The sequence below is a fragment of the Eretmochelys imbricata genome, chromosome 23 (assembly GCF_965152235.1).
Source record: "Eretmochelys imbricata isolate rEreImb1 chromosome 23, rEreImb1.hap1, whole genome shotgun sequence".
Classification (NCBI taxonomy): domain Eukaryota; kingdom Metazoa; phylum Chordata; order Testudines; family Cheloniidae; genus Eretmochelys; species Eretmochelys imbricata.
The window spans coordinates 16,995,138-17,008,062 of record NC_135594.1 but is presented as its reverse complement, the minus strand read 5'-3'; the positions used below and the strand labels follow the sequence as shown (position 1 = coordinate 17,008,062).

Sequence of the window (12,925 nt, the reverse complement as noted above, 5' to 3'; positions counted from 1 at the left end):
TCACCCCCGCAGGGCTCGGGGTGAGGGAAGGGCCCCCCCCCGCCATTCCCTTCTGCCCACCCCCACTGTCTGCGCATGAGATGGACAGAGCCAGAGCCCCCAGCCCCAGAGACTGACACAGGGCAGGGGGCTGCGGGTCGGGAGTGAGGGGCACCAGCAGGGCTGGCGGGGGGGGGGGGGGGGCAGGGCTGCGGGTCGCCTGTCCCCCCCCCCCCACCTGTTTCACTTCCCTCCTGTCTCAGCACTTCGCCAGAAACACCAGGGGTCAGCAGGGGGAGGTGCGCGGTGCGGGGGGGCGGCCGCTGGCTGGAGGTGCGTGGCACCTGCCCCCCCCCCGATTCACCCACAAACCGAGCGGGGGGGGGGGGGGCGCAGAGGTAACTTTATTGCTTTAACCTCTTCCTGCCTGGAAGGGGAGTTTCACAGCCCCCCCGTTAGGATTGGGGGGGCTGAACCCTGAACCCCTCCCCAGTCACAGCTTTCCCCCTTGTCCTGCCATCCCCCCCCACCTGGGTCCCTCCCCCCATGCAAAGAGTGGGGGGGCTGCTCCCCTTGGGGGGCTCTGAGCCCCAGCCCTGCACCCATTCCCCCAAGCGCAGGACAGGCTGTGTGTGGGGCAGGGACAGGATACGGAGTCCAGCCCCCCCCAGGAGTCGTTTTTCTGGGGGGGGTCAGAGTCCTTTCCGGGACACGGCGTCGGCGCGGCGGAGCTCGGCCTCGGGCACCAGCCCCAGGGCCCCCAGCGCCTGGAGAAGCTGCTGGCGGGCGCTGGCGACGAAGCTGTTGGAGAGGAAAGTGGGGAGCCCCCCGACCCCGTCCCGCAGCGTGTAGAGGGGGACGCGCACCAGCCCCAGGACCTGCAACGAGACGGGCAGGCCGTGAGCGGCGGCAGCAGAGCACCTCCGCCCCACAGCGCCCCCCTCCGCCCAGCCCCCCCAAGACCCCCGCCCCACAGAGCCCCGCCACAGCGCCCCCTCCCCGCCCAGCCCCTCCAAACGCCACAGCGCCGCACAGCACCCCCCCTCCCCGCCCAGTCCCCCAAGCCCGCCGCCCCACAGCGCCCCCCTCCCCGCCCAGCCCCCCCAAACCCCACAGCGCCCCCCCCGCCCCACAGAGCCCCCCCACAGCGCCCCCTCCCCGCCCAACCCCTCCAAACCCCACAACGCCGCACAGCACCCCCCTCCCCGCCCAGTCCTCCCAAACCCCACAGCGCCGCACAGCACCCCCCCTCCCCGCCCAGTCCCCCCAAACCCCACAGCGCCGCACAGCAGCCCCCCTCCCAGTCCCCCCAAACCCCACAGCACCCCCCTCACCGCCCAGCCTCCCCAAGCCCCCCGCCCAGCCCCTCCAAACCCCACAGCGCCGTGCCGAGCCCCCGCCCCAGCGGCCCCCCACCTCCAGCCCGTGGTCCGCGGCTTTCGTGGCTCCCTCCTCCAGGGCCCGGAGCTGCTCCAGGCTGAGCCGCTTGGCGTAGAAATGAGCCACCAGGCGCTGGGGCGTCTCGGCGAAGCGCGCCCCGAGATGGTCGCCCTCGGCCAGGCTCAGGGGGGCCGCCCCGGGCCCCAGCTCCTCCCGCAGCTCGCGGCTCAGTCCGGCCTCCAGCGAGCTGTCCCGGGGGTCCACGAACCCCCCCGGGAACCCCAGCTGCCCGTCGAAGCGCATCTGCATCTCTAAGTGGGGGGGTCGCAGGGTTAACGAGGGGCTGGGGGGGGCGTTGAGACAGTTCCCCGCAGATTCATCCCCCCAGGTATCTCTCTGCCCTTGAAGCCCCCAGGCTCCTGCCCCCCCCCCAGGGGATTCCCTTACGGCAGCCCCCCACAGGGGCCTCAATCTGAGGCTCTGCCCCCCCGAAGCCCTCAACCCTCGCAACTCCCCAGGGGGACACCCCCCTAGCTCAGCCCCCCAGGAACCCCCTAGCTCAGCCCCCCGCGGAGCTTCCCGGGCCCCCCAGCTCCCCGGAACCCCCTAACTCAGCCCCCCGGCACAGGCCCCCAGCTCCCCGAAACCCCCGGCTCAGCCCCCCCGGAGCTTCCCAGCTCCCCGGAACACCCTAACTCAGCCCCCCCGGAGCCTCCCACCCCCCGGCTCGGCCCCCCCACCAGCACAGCGTGGCGCAGCGGGACGCGGCCGAAGAGGCGGCCGGGGCAGGGGGCGTAGAGCAGGGCGTGGCAGGCGTGTCTCCAGCCGGGCCCCAGCTCCAGCGCCTCGGCCCGGGACAGGACCCGGGACTCGCCCATCACCGCCACCTCCATGCGGGCCCCGCCCCACGCCCCGCCCCTTTCTGCGGGGAGCGAGGGGCGAGGCGCGCCGCGGCCAATCAGCGCCCGCCAATGGAACGCGGAGACACGCACGGCCCCTCTTGTGGGCGGGGCGAGTGGAACGTGGGCGCTCAGCTGGGCCGCGGGGGGGCGGGGCGAAGGGAACGTAGCCCCCACCCCATTCCGAGGTGCTGGCCAATCACGTGGGGGGGGGCCGCACAGATGGACAAGGCCATCCAATCTGCGGGCAGGCGCCTCCCCCCATAGAGGGATCTCCAGGGGGCCCTGGGACAGGACCCCAGGGGGCTGGATCAGGGGGGCTGGAGAAGGGGCTCTAGGGTGTCCCCAGCAATAGAATGGGAAGTTCCTGTAATAGGTGGTATGAATACAGTGTGTGCCTCAGTTTCCCTCATGCAGAACAGGGTTAAGGGAGCGGGGGGGGGGGGGGGTCGACAACGCCCAGCCACGCAGTGCCCAGCGCATAACAACGCTGCAGCATGCCCCCTCCTCAGGAAGCTGGGGCAGGGGGTCCCAAGGTGCCTGGAGGAGGGGGGTAGTGGAGGCAGGACTCTCTGTGGTTGGGGGGCTGGGACCAACCACGACTCTGATACCTCAGGAGGGATCAGGCTGTGTCCAGACCTCCCCAAATCCCTGTGTTCACCCCACCAGCAGAGACACTCCAGAGCAAGGAAGTCAGGGGGCTGGGACTCCCCTGGGTCCAGTCCAGGGGGCTGCAGGCTGCAAGGGCAGGGGCACGTGACCCGAAGGGGGGGCTGCCCCATTGGTGGGGTCCCCAAGGGCTGTTCCCAGCCAGGAGCCCCCCCGGCATCAGGGCAGAGACCACACACCCCCCACAGCTCAGCAGTGACCTTTATTGGGCGGGCTGCCCGGGCGCCCCACAGCGGGGCCCTAGCAGGCCGAGTCGGAGGCCTCAGAACTGTCCTTCACATCGGTGCTCTCTGTGGCCTCGCTCACGTCCTTGCTGTCCCCCCCGCTGTCCTCGGGGCCCCCCGGCGCCCCCGCCACCCCCGGGCAGCAGTCGCCCCCATGGTTGGCCTTGTGCTCCAGCGCCGGCTGGGGGCTCCGCTCCTTCAGCTCCAGCTGCCGCCTCAGCTGTAGAGAGAGGACGGTTCAGGGGAGCCTGACAGCAGGGGCTGTGGGTCAGAATGAGGGGCACTGGCAGGGCTGGGGGGAGTGGGGGGCACTGGGAGGGTTGGGGGAGGCAGGGCCGGGCTGGCAGGGGCTGAGGGTCGGGAGTGAGGGGCACCGGCAGGGCTGGGCAGGGCCAGGCTAGCAGGGACTGAGGGTCAGGAGGGAGGGGCACCAACAGAGCTTGGGGGGGCAAGGGGGGGTGCAGGGCCGGGCCGGCAGGGGGCTGCAGGTCGGGAGCGAGGGGCACCGGCAGGGCTGGGGGGGGCAGGGCCAGGCTAGCGGGGGCTGCGGGTCGGGAGCGAGGGGCACCGGCAGGGCTGCGGGGTTATGGGTCGGGAGGGGCCGGGGGTACACACACTCTCCGAACCTCGTCTGCCATCTGGGTCAGGTCCCGTTTCATGGCGTAGGCGTCTTCCCCGTCAGCGTAATACTTGGGTTCCACCTCACTGATCCTGGGGGGTGTGTGGGGAGCACATTACCATCAGGGGGTACCAGGTAGACTCTGACTTGCCCCCTCACAGCACCCCTGCTGGCCCCCCACCACCCTCCCTCCCCCCGCACTTCCCCCTGCCACCCCCCAACCCCGCACTCACTGGAAGTTGAGGGTGTTGGAGTACAGGTGAAGAGCTGCCCGGTTACTGCAAGAGAAGTGGGGGCGTCAGTAAATGGGGGCATGAGGCGTCATTTGGTCCGGGCCCCCCCAGGAGACAGGGCGGGGGAACAAGGGAGGCAGGGACCAGGAGGGGAGGGGGCCGATACCCAGCTGCGCATTTACGCTGGGCAGAGGTGGGGGACACAGGGGCAGCGGGGCTCAGAGCTGGGTGGGTGAGACTTGCTCTGGGGGGCTGGGTGAGGAAACGCAGCTGGTGAGCGGCCTCCAGGAGGATCCAGGGGTTACCCAGAACCTGCAGCCGGGGGGCTGAGCTGTCACAGGCAGGGCAGGGGGTGGGGGACAGAAGGTTGGCGGTGGGACACCCCAATATTCGCCATTGTCATGGAATTCGGATGTTGTGTGCACGGTGCACCTTGGGGGGTGTCATTCTCCACGTCAGAGAGCGTGTCCGTGTGAGCGCGCTTTCAACCTCCCGCCAAGCAGCCTTTCAGGAAGGAGAGTAAAAATGCTCATTGAGGAAACACACCCACACACCAGGGTCACCCCAGGGACTGGGTCCACTAGAAAGCTCTCCAAGGTTGCCCTGCACCATGGGAAGTGTGGGACCCAGGTAAGAACTTGCCAGCAAGTGGGGAGAAGATAGAAAAGGGGGGTGTGACAAAGCGGGACTGTTCTTAATGTTTCCTCTGAATATTCTGGGGGTGCCTCAGTTTCCCCTAGGCAGTTCTTAAGTCTCTAGGGGGTGGGGTAAGGATGTATGATGGTTGCAGAGCCCTAGAGGGCAGGTGTGTGCAGGGGTCTGGACACAGACAATGGCCGACACCCTGTTTCCTGGCCACTGATGGCCTGGGCCCTTCCCCCCTGCGAGGTGAGAGCTAAAGGGCTGGAGAACAAAGGGATCCGGTGCCCTCCTGGCCCGGGAAAGGGACAAAGCCCAGAGCAGGGGGGGCTGGAGGGAGTTTCAGTTTGGGGCTGGCTGGGACATGGAGTGAAGGGCAGACGGGGTGTCTGGCTCACTGTCCCCCAAAATTGACCCAGCTGAGGGGTCCTGTTCTCTGCACCTACAAGCTCTGGTTTAGACCACGTTCCTGTGGCCTAATAAATCTTCTGTTTCCCTGGCTGGCTGAGAGTCACGTCTGAATGCGGAGTTGGGGGGCAGGACCCTCTGGCTTCCCCAGGACCCCGCCTGGGTGGACTCACTGTGGGAAGCGCACGGAGGGGCAGAGGAGGCTGGAGGCTCCAGGGTCAGACCCAGGAAGCGGGAAGCTGGGTGAGCTGTGTGTCCTGCAGACAGGCTGCTCCCCGAGAGGAGACTCCCCCAGAGTCCTGCCTGGCTTCGCAGGGAGCAGTTCCAGAGCATCGCCCGGGGACTCTGTAACAACTGGTGGCAGCGGTGGGATGTACTGCACCCCATGGACGGCGCTTCCTGCAGCAAGCGACGGGGGAGCAGTAAAACGAAGGGGGATTGACGGGGACCAGGCGCGCTGAAGGCTCAGAGAGGAGCAGTTTCGGGGGGCGGTTAACCCCTGGGAGTGTGTGACCAGCGAGAAGGACTGTGCAGTAATGGGGTCCCCCTGGGGACTGCGGTGAGCAGTCTCAGGGGCAGAGGAGCCTGCGGCTTGGCCCTGGGAGAGAGAAGGACTTTGGCAAAAACAGGGTCCACTGGGGGATTGCAGCGAGCGGTACCAGGGCTGGAGGAGTCTGCCGCTCGACCCTGGCAAAGAGGGGGTGACCTCGAGAAGGGCTGGCACACGAGGGGTTCTCCCTGGCAACCGTGGGGAGCTGAGAGCACACAGGCCTGTGAGTCCACAGCAACTTGGGAGGAGCGGAGTGATGGCCTGTCACCGTCTCCTTAAGAAGGACACCGTAACCCGGTGCAGAAAGAGAGGGTTGAGCAGTGGGAAGTTCACCAAAGCACAGTTCATCGTGCAGCTGGAGGAGGATGACCGCTCGAAGGAACAGATTCCTGACCCCAAATGGGGCTATGGCAGGATCTGGGAGCAGCTGGAGTGGTGGCCAGGCATCCCCAAGACTCCTGTCCCCGACCAGACGGGGGTCTTCACGATCGGGTTCCCCATCGGGGGATCGGAGACGGACCGGATTGGAGCTGAGTCCGAGAGAGCAAGAGGACTGTGAGAGACAGTGAGAGCCCGAGAAAGAGCTGCAGAAGCTGCAGCAGCATGAACTGGCGGTGGTGGGGCGGAGAGGCCTAGGGGACCTCCCCGGGGTGAGTGGGGATAGATCCCGGGGGGCCAGTTCCACAGGGAACCTCGAGACTAAATTGCTGCCTCTGGTTAAGGGGGGGGTGGGGGGGGTGGGATGTGGATGCCACCTCACTGCCTTTGAGCAGGCTGGCGATTTGAACCAGGGGGACCCTGCAGAAAAGCCCCGGTGTCTAGCTCCCTTGCTGGGTCCCAAGGCCACAGACTCCATCAGCCAGATGGGTGGGGAGGTGGACAGGCTCCCACTCCTGACCCCGACCTATATGTCGGTGTGGAGTTTCCTGGGGCCAGGCCCCTCGGACCTCCAGTGGGAGCGGAAGGGGATGGTCAATGGGGAGACATTCCTGGGGTGGCGAGATCCTGGGACGGCGAGATCCTGGGACAGAGAGAACTGGTGTCAGGCCCCAGGTGGTGCAGCCTCAGATGCCAGGGGGTTGTGTGAGCTGGGTGTGGGTCCCAGGGACGAAGCCCCTCACCCTGCCTATGGCCCAGATCCCTGTGCAGACCCAGGGGGGTGGGGCTGGCTGGTCGTTGGGGTTCTCCAGGACACCAGCTGCCAGACCCTGTTGTGGGGTGACTGTGTCTCTTTGGGACAAGATCCGGGCCCTGCTCTGGTAACCGCCAAGGGTTTGAATTTGAATCCAGGGAACCAATCGGCAGAGAGGGAAATGGTCAGTGAAAATGCAGATGAACCTGGCTGGCAACAGGGAGGAGCCGCTAGGCCCAGGCTTCCTGCCTGCCTGTGACCAGACCCCTGGAGCTCCCTGCCCCCCGTGCACACCGGAGAGGGGGCTCACGCTGGCTCTGATGCAGTGAGGAAAGCTCACAGTGAGCTCGCTGCCTACCCCACTGGGACAGCAAGGGCAGCGCTGACCCCAGCTGAGTGGGGGAAGACACAGGCAGGGCAGGGGATCTGTGGGGAGTGGCAAGGTGCTGGGTAAAGACCTCACCTGTTAGCTGGGTGGAGAATTGGGACAGTGAAGGAAACGTGCCTGTGTGTGTCAGGGGTATTGACTTGCCTATGGAGGGAGCTACCCTGATCGCCAAGCAGTTGTCTGTGACCTGCCTTGTGTGCTGGGACCAGGGGAATGAGATCCCAAGCTGGGTTGTCTGGAAGGGAGAGGGTGTGTCCAGCTCTTCTTGGTCTGTGGAGCAGACAGAAGGGGCCTTTCAGCCGGTGACGGTTGAGAATGGTGCAGTTGTCTCAGAGCTGGTTCTGGATTCAGCTAAAGCCCACGAAGGGAAGGGTCCTAAGTTTGTGTCTGCTCGGGAAAATGGCCCTGTAACTAGGTCGCATCCAGTTAGTGTCTATGTAAAATCCCAGAGACCAGACAATTCTGGTGCTTGTATTTCGCCTGTTGCTAGTGTGTGGCTGGGAAAGGGTGTCGCAGCTCTGTCTGATCAGGGTGAGATCCTAGCCAGGGCACAAGGAGAGCATGAAGATGTGTGATTGTGTTACCTACTGAGGGTGTGGAAACCTGTAGCAAAAAGGAAAAGATTCCTGAACTTGTGTGTGGCGAAGGGAAGGAGAAGGCTTCTGACCTTTTATCTAGGAAGTCTGTAAGTTTGCCTGGAAGGGGATTGTGTAGGAATCCACCGGATGGGCCAGAGGTAATTCTGGATGTAAGGGAGACCCAGAAAGAGTCTGTTGTTGCTCAGGAAAGTGTTCCTCTAGAGCAAGCCTTCGGTGAAGAGGGTAAGGGCAGAATTTCTGTGAGGGGTGAATTGTTGCATAGAAAAGCCCTAGGGAAAGGAATCCTCCTGGAGTCTTTGCAAGCAGTTTACTGCCACTGAAGGGTGTGAAAGTGATTTAATCCAGAAAGTTTCAGTTCCTAACAGCCCAAAATTTTCTGTTGTGAATGGATCCACTGACTGTCCTGTTGAAAGATCCAGTGTGGATAGCTTTGAGAAGGGCTCAGACGGAGTGAAAGCTGTTAAGTTAAACAGTCCTATAACCCAGTGGCTGTGTTTGGCCAGCTTCTTGGGGAGACAAGGCTGTGGAGAAAGGGATGTCTCCATGCTAGTTCTGTAAGTGAACCGTATGTGGACGGGGTCAAGATGGGGGCTCTTAACCAAGAGAGCCCAAATTGCAGCCCTCCAGACTGGAGCACTGGGAGAAGACCCAATCCCAGTTTGACCCCCGGGGGTTTTGGGGTGGCAAGAGGGCACGGGCCGCATAAACCTTCCCACATGCAGCCTGCGAGTGCTATCGACCACCCCGACCTAAGGCAGGGCGTGAAACTGGAAGGGCCTGGTGTAACTCTCACCAAGGAACGGGAGAGATGCTGGGGCATCCATGGGAACGTTGGTGGCTTCGAACTTCCCCAGGTCACCGGCTAAAGTGACCCCGCTCAGTTCGGTCTCGAAGGGGGGAGAGATGTGACAAAGTGGGACTGTTCTTAATGTTTCCTCTGAATAGTGTGGGGGTGCCTCAGTTTCCCCTAGGCAGTTCTTAAGTCTCTAGGGGGTGGGATAAGGGGGTATGATCGTTGCAGAGCCCTAGAGGACAGGTGTGTGCAGGAGTCTGGACACAGAGAATGGCTGACACCCTGTTTCCTGGCAGTTGATGGCCTGGGCCCTTCCCCGGCAAGGTGAGAGCTAAAGAGTTGGAGAAAAAAGGAATCCGGTGACCTCCTGGCCCAGGAAAGGGACAAAGCCCAGAGGAGGAGGGGCTGGAGGGGGAGGGAGTTTGGGGCTGGCTGGGGACATGGAGTGAAGACGGGATTGTCTGGCTCACTGCCCCCCAAAATGGACCCAGCTGAGGGGTCCTGTTCTCTGCACCTACAAGCTCTGTGTTAGACCCTGTTCCTGTCGTCTAATAAACCTTCTGTTTTACTGGCTGGCTGAGAGTCACGTCTGACTGCAGAGTTGGGGGGCAGGCCCCTCTGGCCCCCCAGGACCCCGCCCGGGGAGACTGACTGTGGGAAGCGCACAGTTGGGCAGAGGAGGCTGGAGGCTCCGGGGTCAGACCCAGGAAGGGGGAAGCCGGGTGAGCTGTGTGTCCTGCAGACAGGCTGCTCCCCAAGAGGAGACTCCCCCAGAGTCCTGCCTGGCTTTGTAGGGAGCAGGTCAGAGTATCGCCAGGGGACCCCGTGACAGGGGGACAGTGACATCATAGGGGGACCTTGCTCTCCCTGCGACAACACCCCTGGAAACGCCTGAGGGGCAAGTGCTGGGCCCAGGCGAAGGGACTTGTGCACGAAAACCCGGGAAAGCCCAGGCAGCTTGTGCCGTAAGAACCTGGCGGCCTGTTTCTCGCCCCGGGTAAGAATTGGCTGATTTACACCACACCTAGCGAGTGGGATGCTCAGTTTCAGGATTTGTTTAGTTACTGGGTGATCTGCTTCCATCTGCTGCTCTCCCTTAGAGTCACTTATAAACTCTCTGTTGTCATTAATACACTTGGTTTGGTTCTGTCTAAGACCACAGGGTGTGGAAATCCTGCCTGGGGCAGAAAGCCGGGCACCTCCCTCTCCACATCGCAGGAGGGGGCGACCGTCACAAGCTTGCGCTGTGCAGTTCCTGGGGCAGCGCCCTACGGTACCATTGGGGGTTTACAGTCGGGAGGGGAGGGGGGCACTTGAGTAACTGGGCAGTTCCTAAGCCGAGCTCCCCCAGGCAGAGCTGATCTCAGCATGCGTGCGGCATTGCACTGCAGGTGGGACAGACAGGCTCAGGGGACCCCAGGGGGAACCTGTTACAGGCGGGTTGGGAGGGGTTGGCAGTGTGACGAAGGGGATCCCAGGCAGGAAGGTTCCAGGGTAGGGGATGGGGATCCCAGGCAGGGGGTTGGGGTCCCGCGGGGGGGAGGCTCACCTCTTGCGGACGTGCAGGGAGACGTACTTGGCGTTGAAATTCTCGATCATGGCGCGGGATGCCTGGTCCATCAGCTTCTGCGCCAGCCCCAGGCGCCGGTGGGAGCGTTTCACAGCCTAGGGGTGTCAGGGGGTGAGTGAGAGGACATCTCAACCTGCAACCGGCCCCCCCCTCGAACGGGGCACACCCACCCCAGTCAGCCCAGCCCCCCAATAACTCCCAGGCACCCCTCTGCTCCAGACCCCCCCTTTTTGCCTCCCCCCCAAGTCTGGCAGCCCCCCCCTCCTCCAGCCTCCCCCCCCCCCACCATGAGCACCCCACGCACCAGGGAGGTGATGTGTCCATGGGGCAGGTCGTCGGGGTCCTCCTCCCTAAGGCGACAGGAGACGGGTCAGTGTGGAGCCTGAGAGATGCGCCAGCCCCACATGCAGACAAGGGGGGGCATGAGGGGGGCTGGAGCAGGGAGAAGCAGAGGGAGTGTGGGGGGGGGCAGGGCACAGGAGATTTGGAGGGTGCAGGGGAGGTCGGCAGAGGCACCAGGAAGGGGCAGCGGGGGTTTGAGGGAGCAGGGGACAAGAGGGGCCAAGGCAGGGGAGGGACAAGGGGGGCCAGGGTGTGGGAGGAATTGGGGGGCTGCTGACGCCCTGGCCCCATGACTCACATCTTGGCCAGCACATAGCCCACGATCTTGCCGTTCTCGTCCTCGGCGATGTAGGAGAGCTGGGGGGAGATGGGCCGGGGTGAGATCGGGGGGCCAGGGGCGGGAACCGCCCCCAGGAGACGTCCCTTCCTGCCTGGCTGTAACTGCGGTTCCCCTGGAACAGCCCGCCCAGGGGAGAGCCCAGGCGTCCCGGCCCCCCCCTCCTCCCGCCCCCCCGGGGGAGAGCCCAGGCGTCCCGGCCCCCCCCTCCTCCCGCCCCCCCGGGGGAGAGCCCAGGCGTCCCGGCCCCCCCCTCCTCCCGCCCCCCGGGGGAGAGCCCAGGCGTCCCCGGCCCCCCCCTCCTCCCGCCCCCCGGGGGAGAGCCCAGGCGTCCCGGCCCCCCCCCTCCTCCCGCCCCCCGGGGGAGAGCCCAGGCGTCCCGGCCCCCCCCGCCCCCCGGGGAGAACCCAGGCGTCCGGGGCGCACCTGCGGCCAGGACAGCCCGTGGTAGAAGTAATATTTCATCTGGTAGTTCTCGGGCAGGCAGAGCAGGTTGCAATGCTGCATGTTCGTCAGGTCCTCGGGCTGCGGGGGGGCGGGGTCAGCGCGGGACCCAGGCGTCCGGCCCCGCCCCTGGACCCCCCCTCCGACACCGCACTGGCGCCCCCCCCCCCCCCGGTCCCTCACACCCCATCCCGGACCCACCCGAGCGCCGCTCAGGGCCCCGCCCCCGGGGGACCCAGGCGTCCGGCCCCGCCCCGCCCCGCCCCCAGCCCCCCGCCCCCCGGGGGACCCAGGCGTCCGGCCCCGCCCCCAGCCCCCCGGGGGACCCAGGCGTCCGGCCCCGCCCCCAGCCCCCCGGGGGACCCAGGCGTCCGGCCCCCCCGCACCCGCGCGTTCCGGATGTTCATGGCTCCGGCTCCGGCTCCGGCTCCGGCTCCGGCTCCGCGTCTCTCCCAGCGGCGGCTCCGCGCGGCTGCCGAGACCCAGGGGCCGGTTCCAGGCCAGGCCCCGCCTCCCCGAGCGGCTCCGGCCAATCCCTGGCCGCCTGAGGGGGCGGGGAGCGGCCGAAGGCCGCTTGCTGCCAATCGAGGCGCGGAGCCGGCGTCACGCCCCGCCCACGCGTCCCCGGCATCAGCCAATCGTATGGCCGGTCCGAAGCACGCGCCCCGTCCATTGGGTGCAGGCTCGGCCAATCCGCTGGAAGTCAGAGGTGATGTCACGAGGCCGGGTGGGTGTTGCCGGCCAATTGGAGACAACGATGGGGCACACGTCCCGCCTCCCCACCTAACACGCCAATCTCATTCCCGGAAGTTGCTTATGATCTCGCCCCCCCACACCTTCCAACCAATCACAGAGCACCATGCGCACGAGCTGTCCAATCACCCTCAAGGGAGCGTTGATAACGCGAGAGCAGAGTGGAAACAACCAATAACAGGCCAGGATGGGCGCGATTGACGCTTTCGCCGGTCACTAACCAGCCGGCCAACGCCTCTGCCCTTAGATTTCCGCCTATTCCTGCCAGCAGCCAATCAGAAGCCGTAGTGGCCTACAGTGACAGCGGCATGGTCCAATGAGGGGGCAGCTAGGGCCATGTGCTAAGGCTGCGAGCTTCCCTATAGCAGTGCCCCCAACCCCCCCCCCGTGGCTCCTGGGGAGGGGGGGGGCTGTCACAGCTGGGGGTGTCCCTAACCACCCCAGGCCCGCGCAAAGGGGCCCCTCCCAGGGCGAGCTCGTGGGGCCAGCGCCTGGGCACGAGCCGGGGGTGGGGGCAGGGGAACGTTTTCGGGGAGCTGCCCCCCCCACACACCTGCCCAGATGTGCAAGGATCAGGCCCGAGGCCTGGGCGAGGGGCGCAAGGCGGACAGGGACCCCACTGCGGGGGTCGGGAGCCCGGACGCCTGGGTTCCCTCCCGCTCCGGGGGGCGGGGCAGGTGGGTTTATCCAAAAGCGGGTCGAAATCAATTGATTTGTGACGCCATCTACTGGTGATCGGCGCAAACTGCAGCCCGTCCGCCCCCGCCCCTAGTGCCCCTCACTCCCGACCCGCAGCTCCCCCCTTTCCCCAGTGATCACAGACCCTCTCTCTCCTTCCCCACTTTTTATTGGGGTGACTTTGGCAGACGCAGATTTGGCCCCTCAGGGAGTACGGTGTAAATGGGGGGTCCCTTTGCTCCCCCAAATAGATGCAGGCCTCCCCTGAGTGACCCCCCCACCCAGGTTC

At 65.6% G+C, this 12,925-nt stretch overlaps 2 protein-coding genes across 2 annotated transcripts; both read right to left on the bottom strand.

Annotated features, from left to right (window-relative positions):
- Positions 1 to 515: 515 nt before the first annotated feature.
- On the bottom strand, positions 516 to 2,252 carry NUDT16 (nudix hydrolase 16). Its single transcript, XM_077840155.1, has 3 exons — positions 2,100 to 2,252; positions 1,396 to 1,668; positions 516 to 857 (listed from the first exon to the last, which is right to left on the bottom strand). The coding sequence occupies exons 1-3, from the start codon at positions 2,250 to 2,252 to the stop codon at positions 672 to 674; spliced, it is 612 nt and encodes a 203-aa protein (XP_077696281.1). The 3' UTR covers positions 516 to 671.
- Positions 2,253 to 3,110: 858 nt separating this feature from the next.
- On the bottom strand, positions 3,111 to 11,631 carry NAA10 (N-alpha-acetyltransferase 10, NatA catalytic subunit). The gene is made up of 8 exons (XM_077840154.1): positions 11,592 to 11,631; positions 11,188 to 11,286; positions 10,723 to 10,781; positions 10,387 to 10,432; positions 10,062 to 10,177; positions 4,004 to 4,048; positions 3,778 to 3,862; positions 3,111 to 3,371 (listed from the first exon to the last, which is right to left on the bottom strand). Exons 1-8 carry the CDS (start codon positions 11,610 to 11,612, stop codon positions 3,168 to 3,170), a joined length of 675 nt encoding a protein of 224 aa, XP_077696280.1. The 5' UTR covers positions 11,613 to 11,631; the 3' UTR covers positions 3,111 to 3,167.
- Between the last annotated feature and the right edge of the window lie 1,294 nt (positions 11,632 to 12,925).

Coding starts and splice junctions, on each gene's coding strand:
- NUDT16 (XM_077840155.1), bottom strand. CDS start 2,252: ATGGAGGTGGCGGTGATGGGCGAGTCCCGGGTCCTGTCCCGGGCCGAG. Junction 1,669..2,099: donor CGCTGCGCCACGCTGTGCTG/GTGGGGGGGCCG, acceptor CCCCACTTAGAG/ATGCAGATGCGCTTCGACGG. Junction 858..1,395: donor CCGCGGACCACGGGCTGGAG/GTGGGGGGCCGC, acceptor GTCTCGTTGCAG/GTCCTGGGGCTGGTGCGCGT.
- NAA10 (XM_077840154.1), bottom strand. CDS start 11,612: ATGAACATCCGGAACGCGCGG. Junction 10,433..10,722: donor GGCTATGTGCTGGCCAAGAT/GTGAGTCATGGG, acceptor CTGTCGCCTTAG/GGAGGAGGACCCCGACGACC. Junction 3,372..3,777: donor TGACCCAGATGGCAGACGAG/GTTCGGAGAGTG, acceptor CTCTCTCTACAG/CTGAGGCGGCAGCTGGAGCT.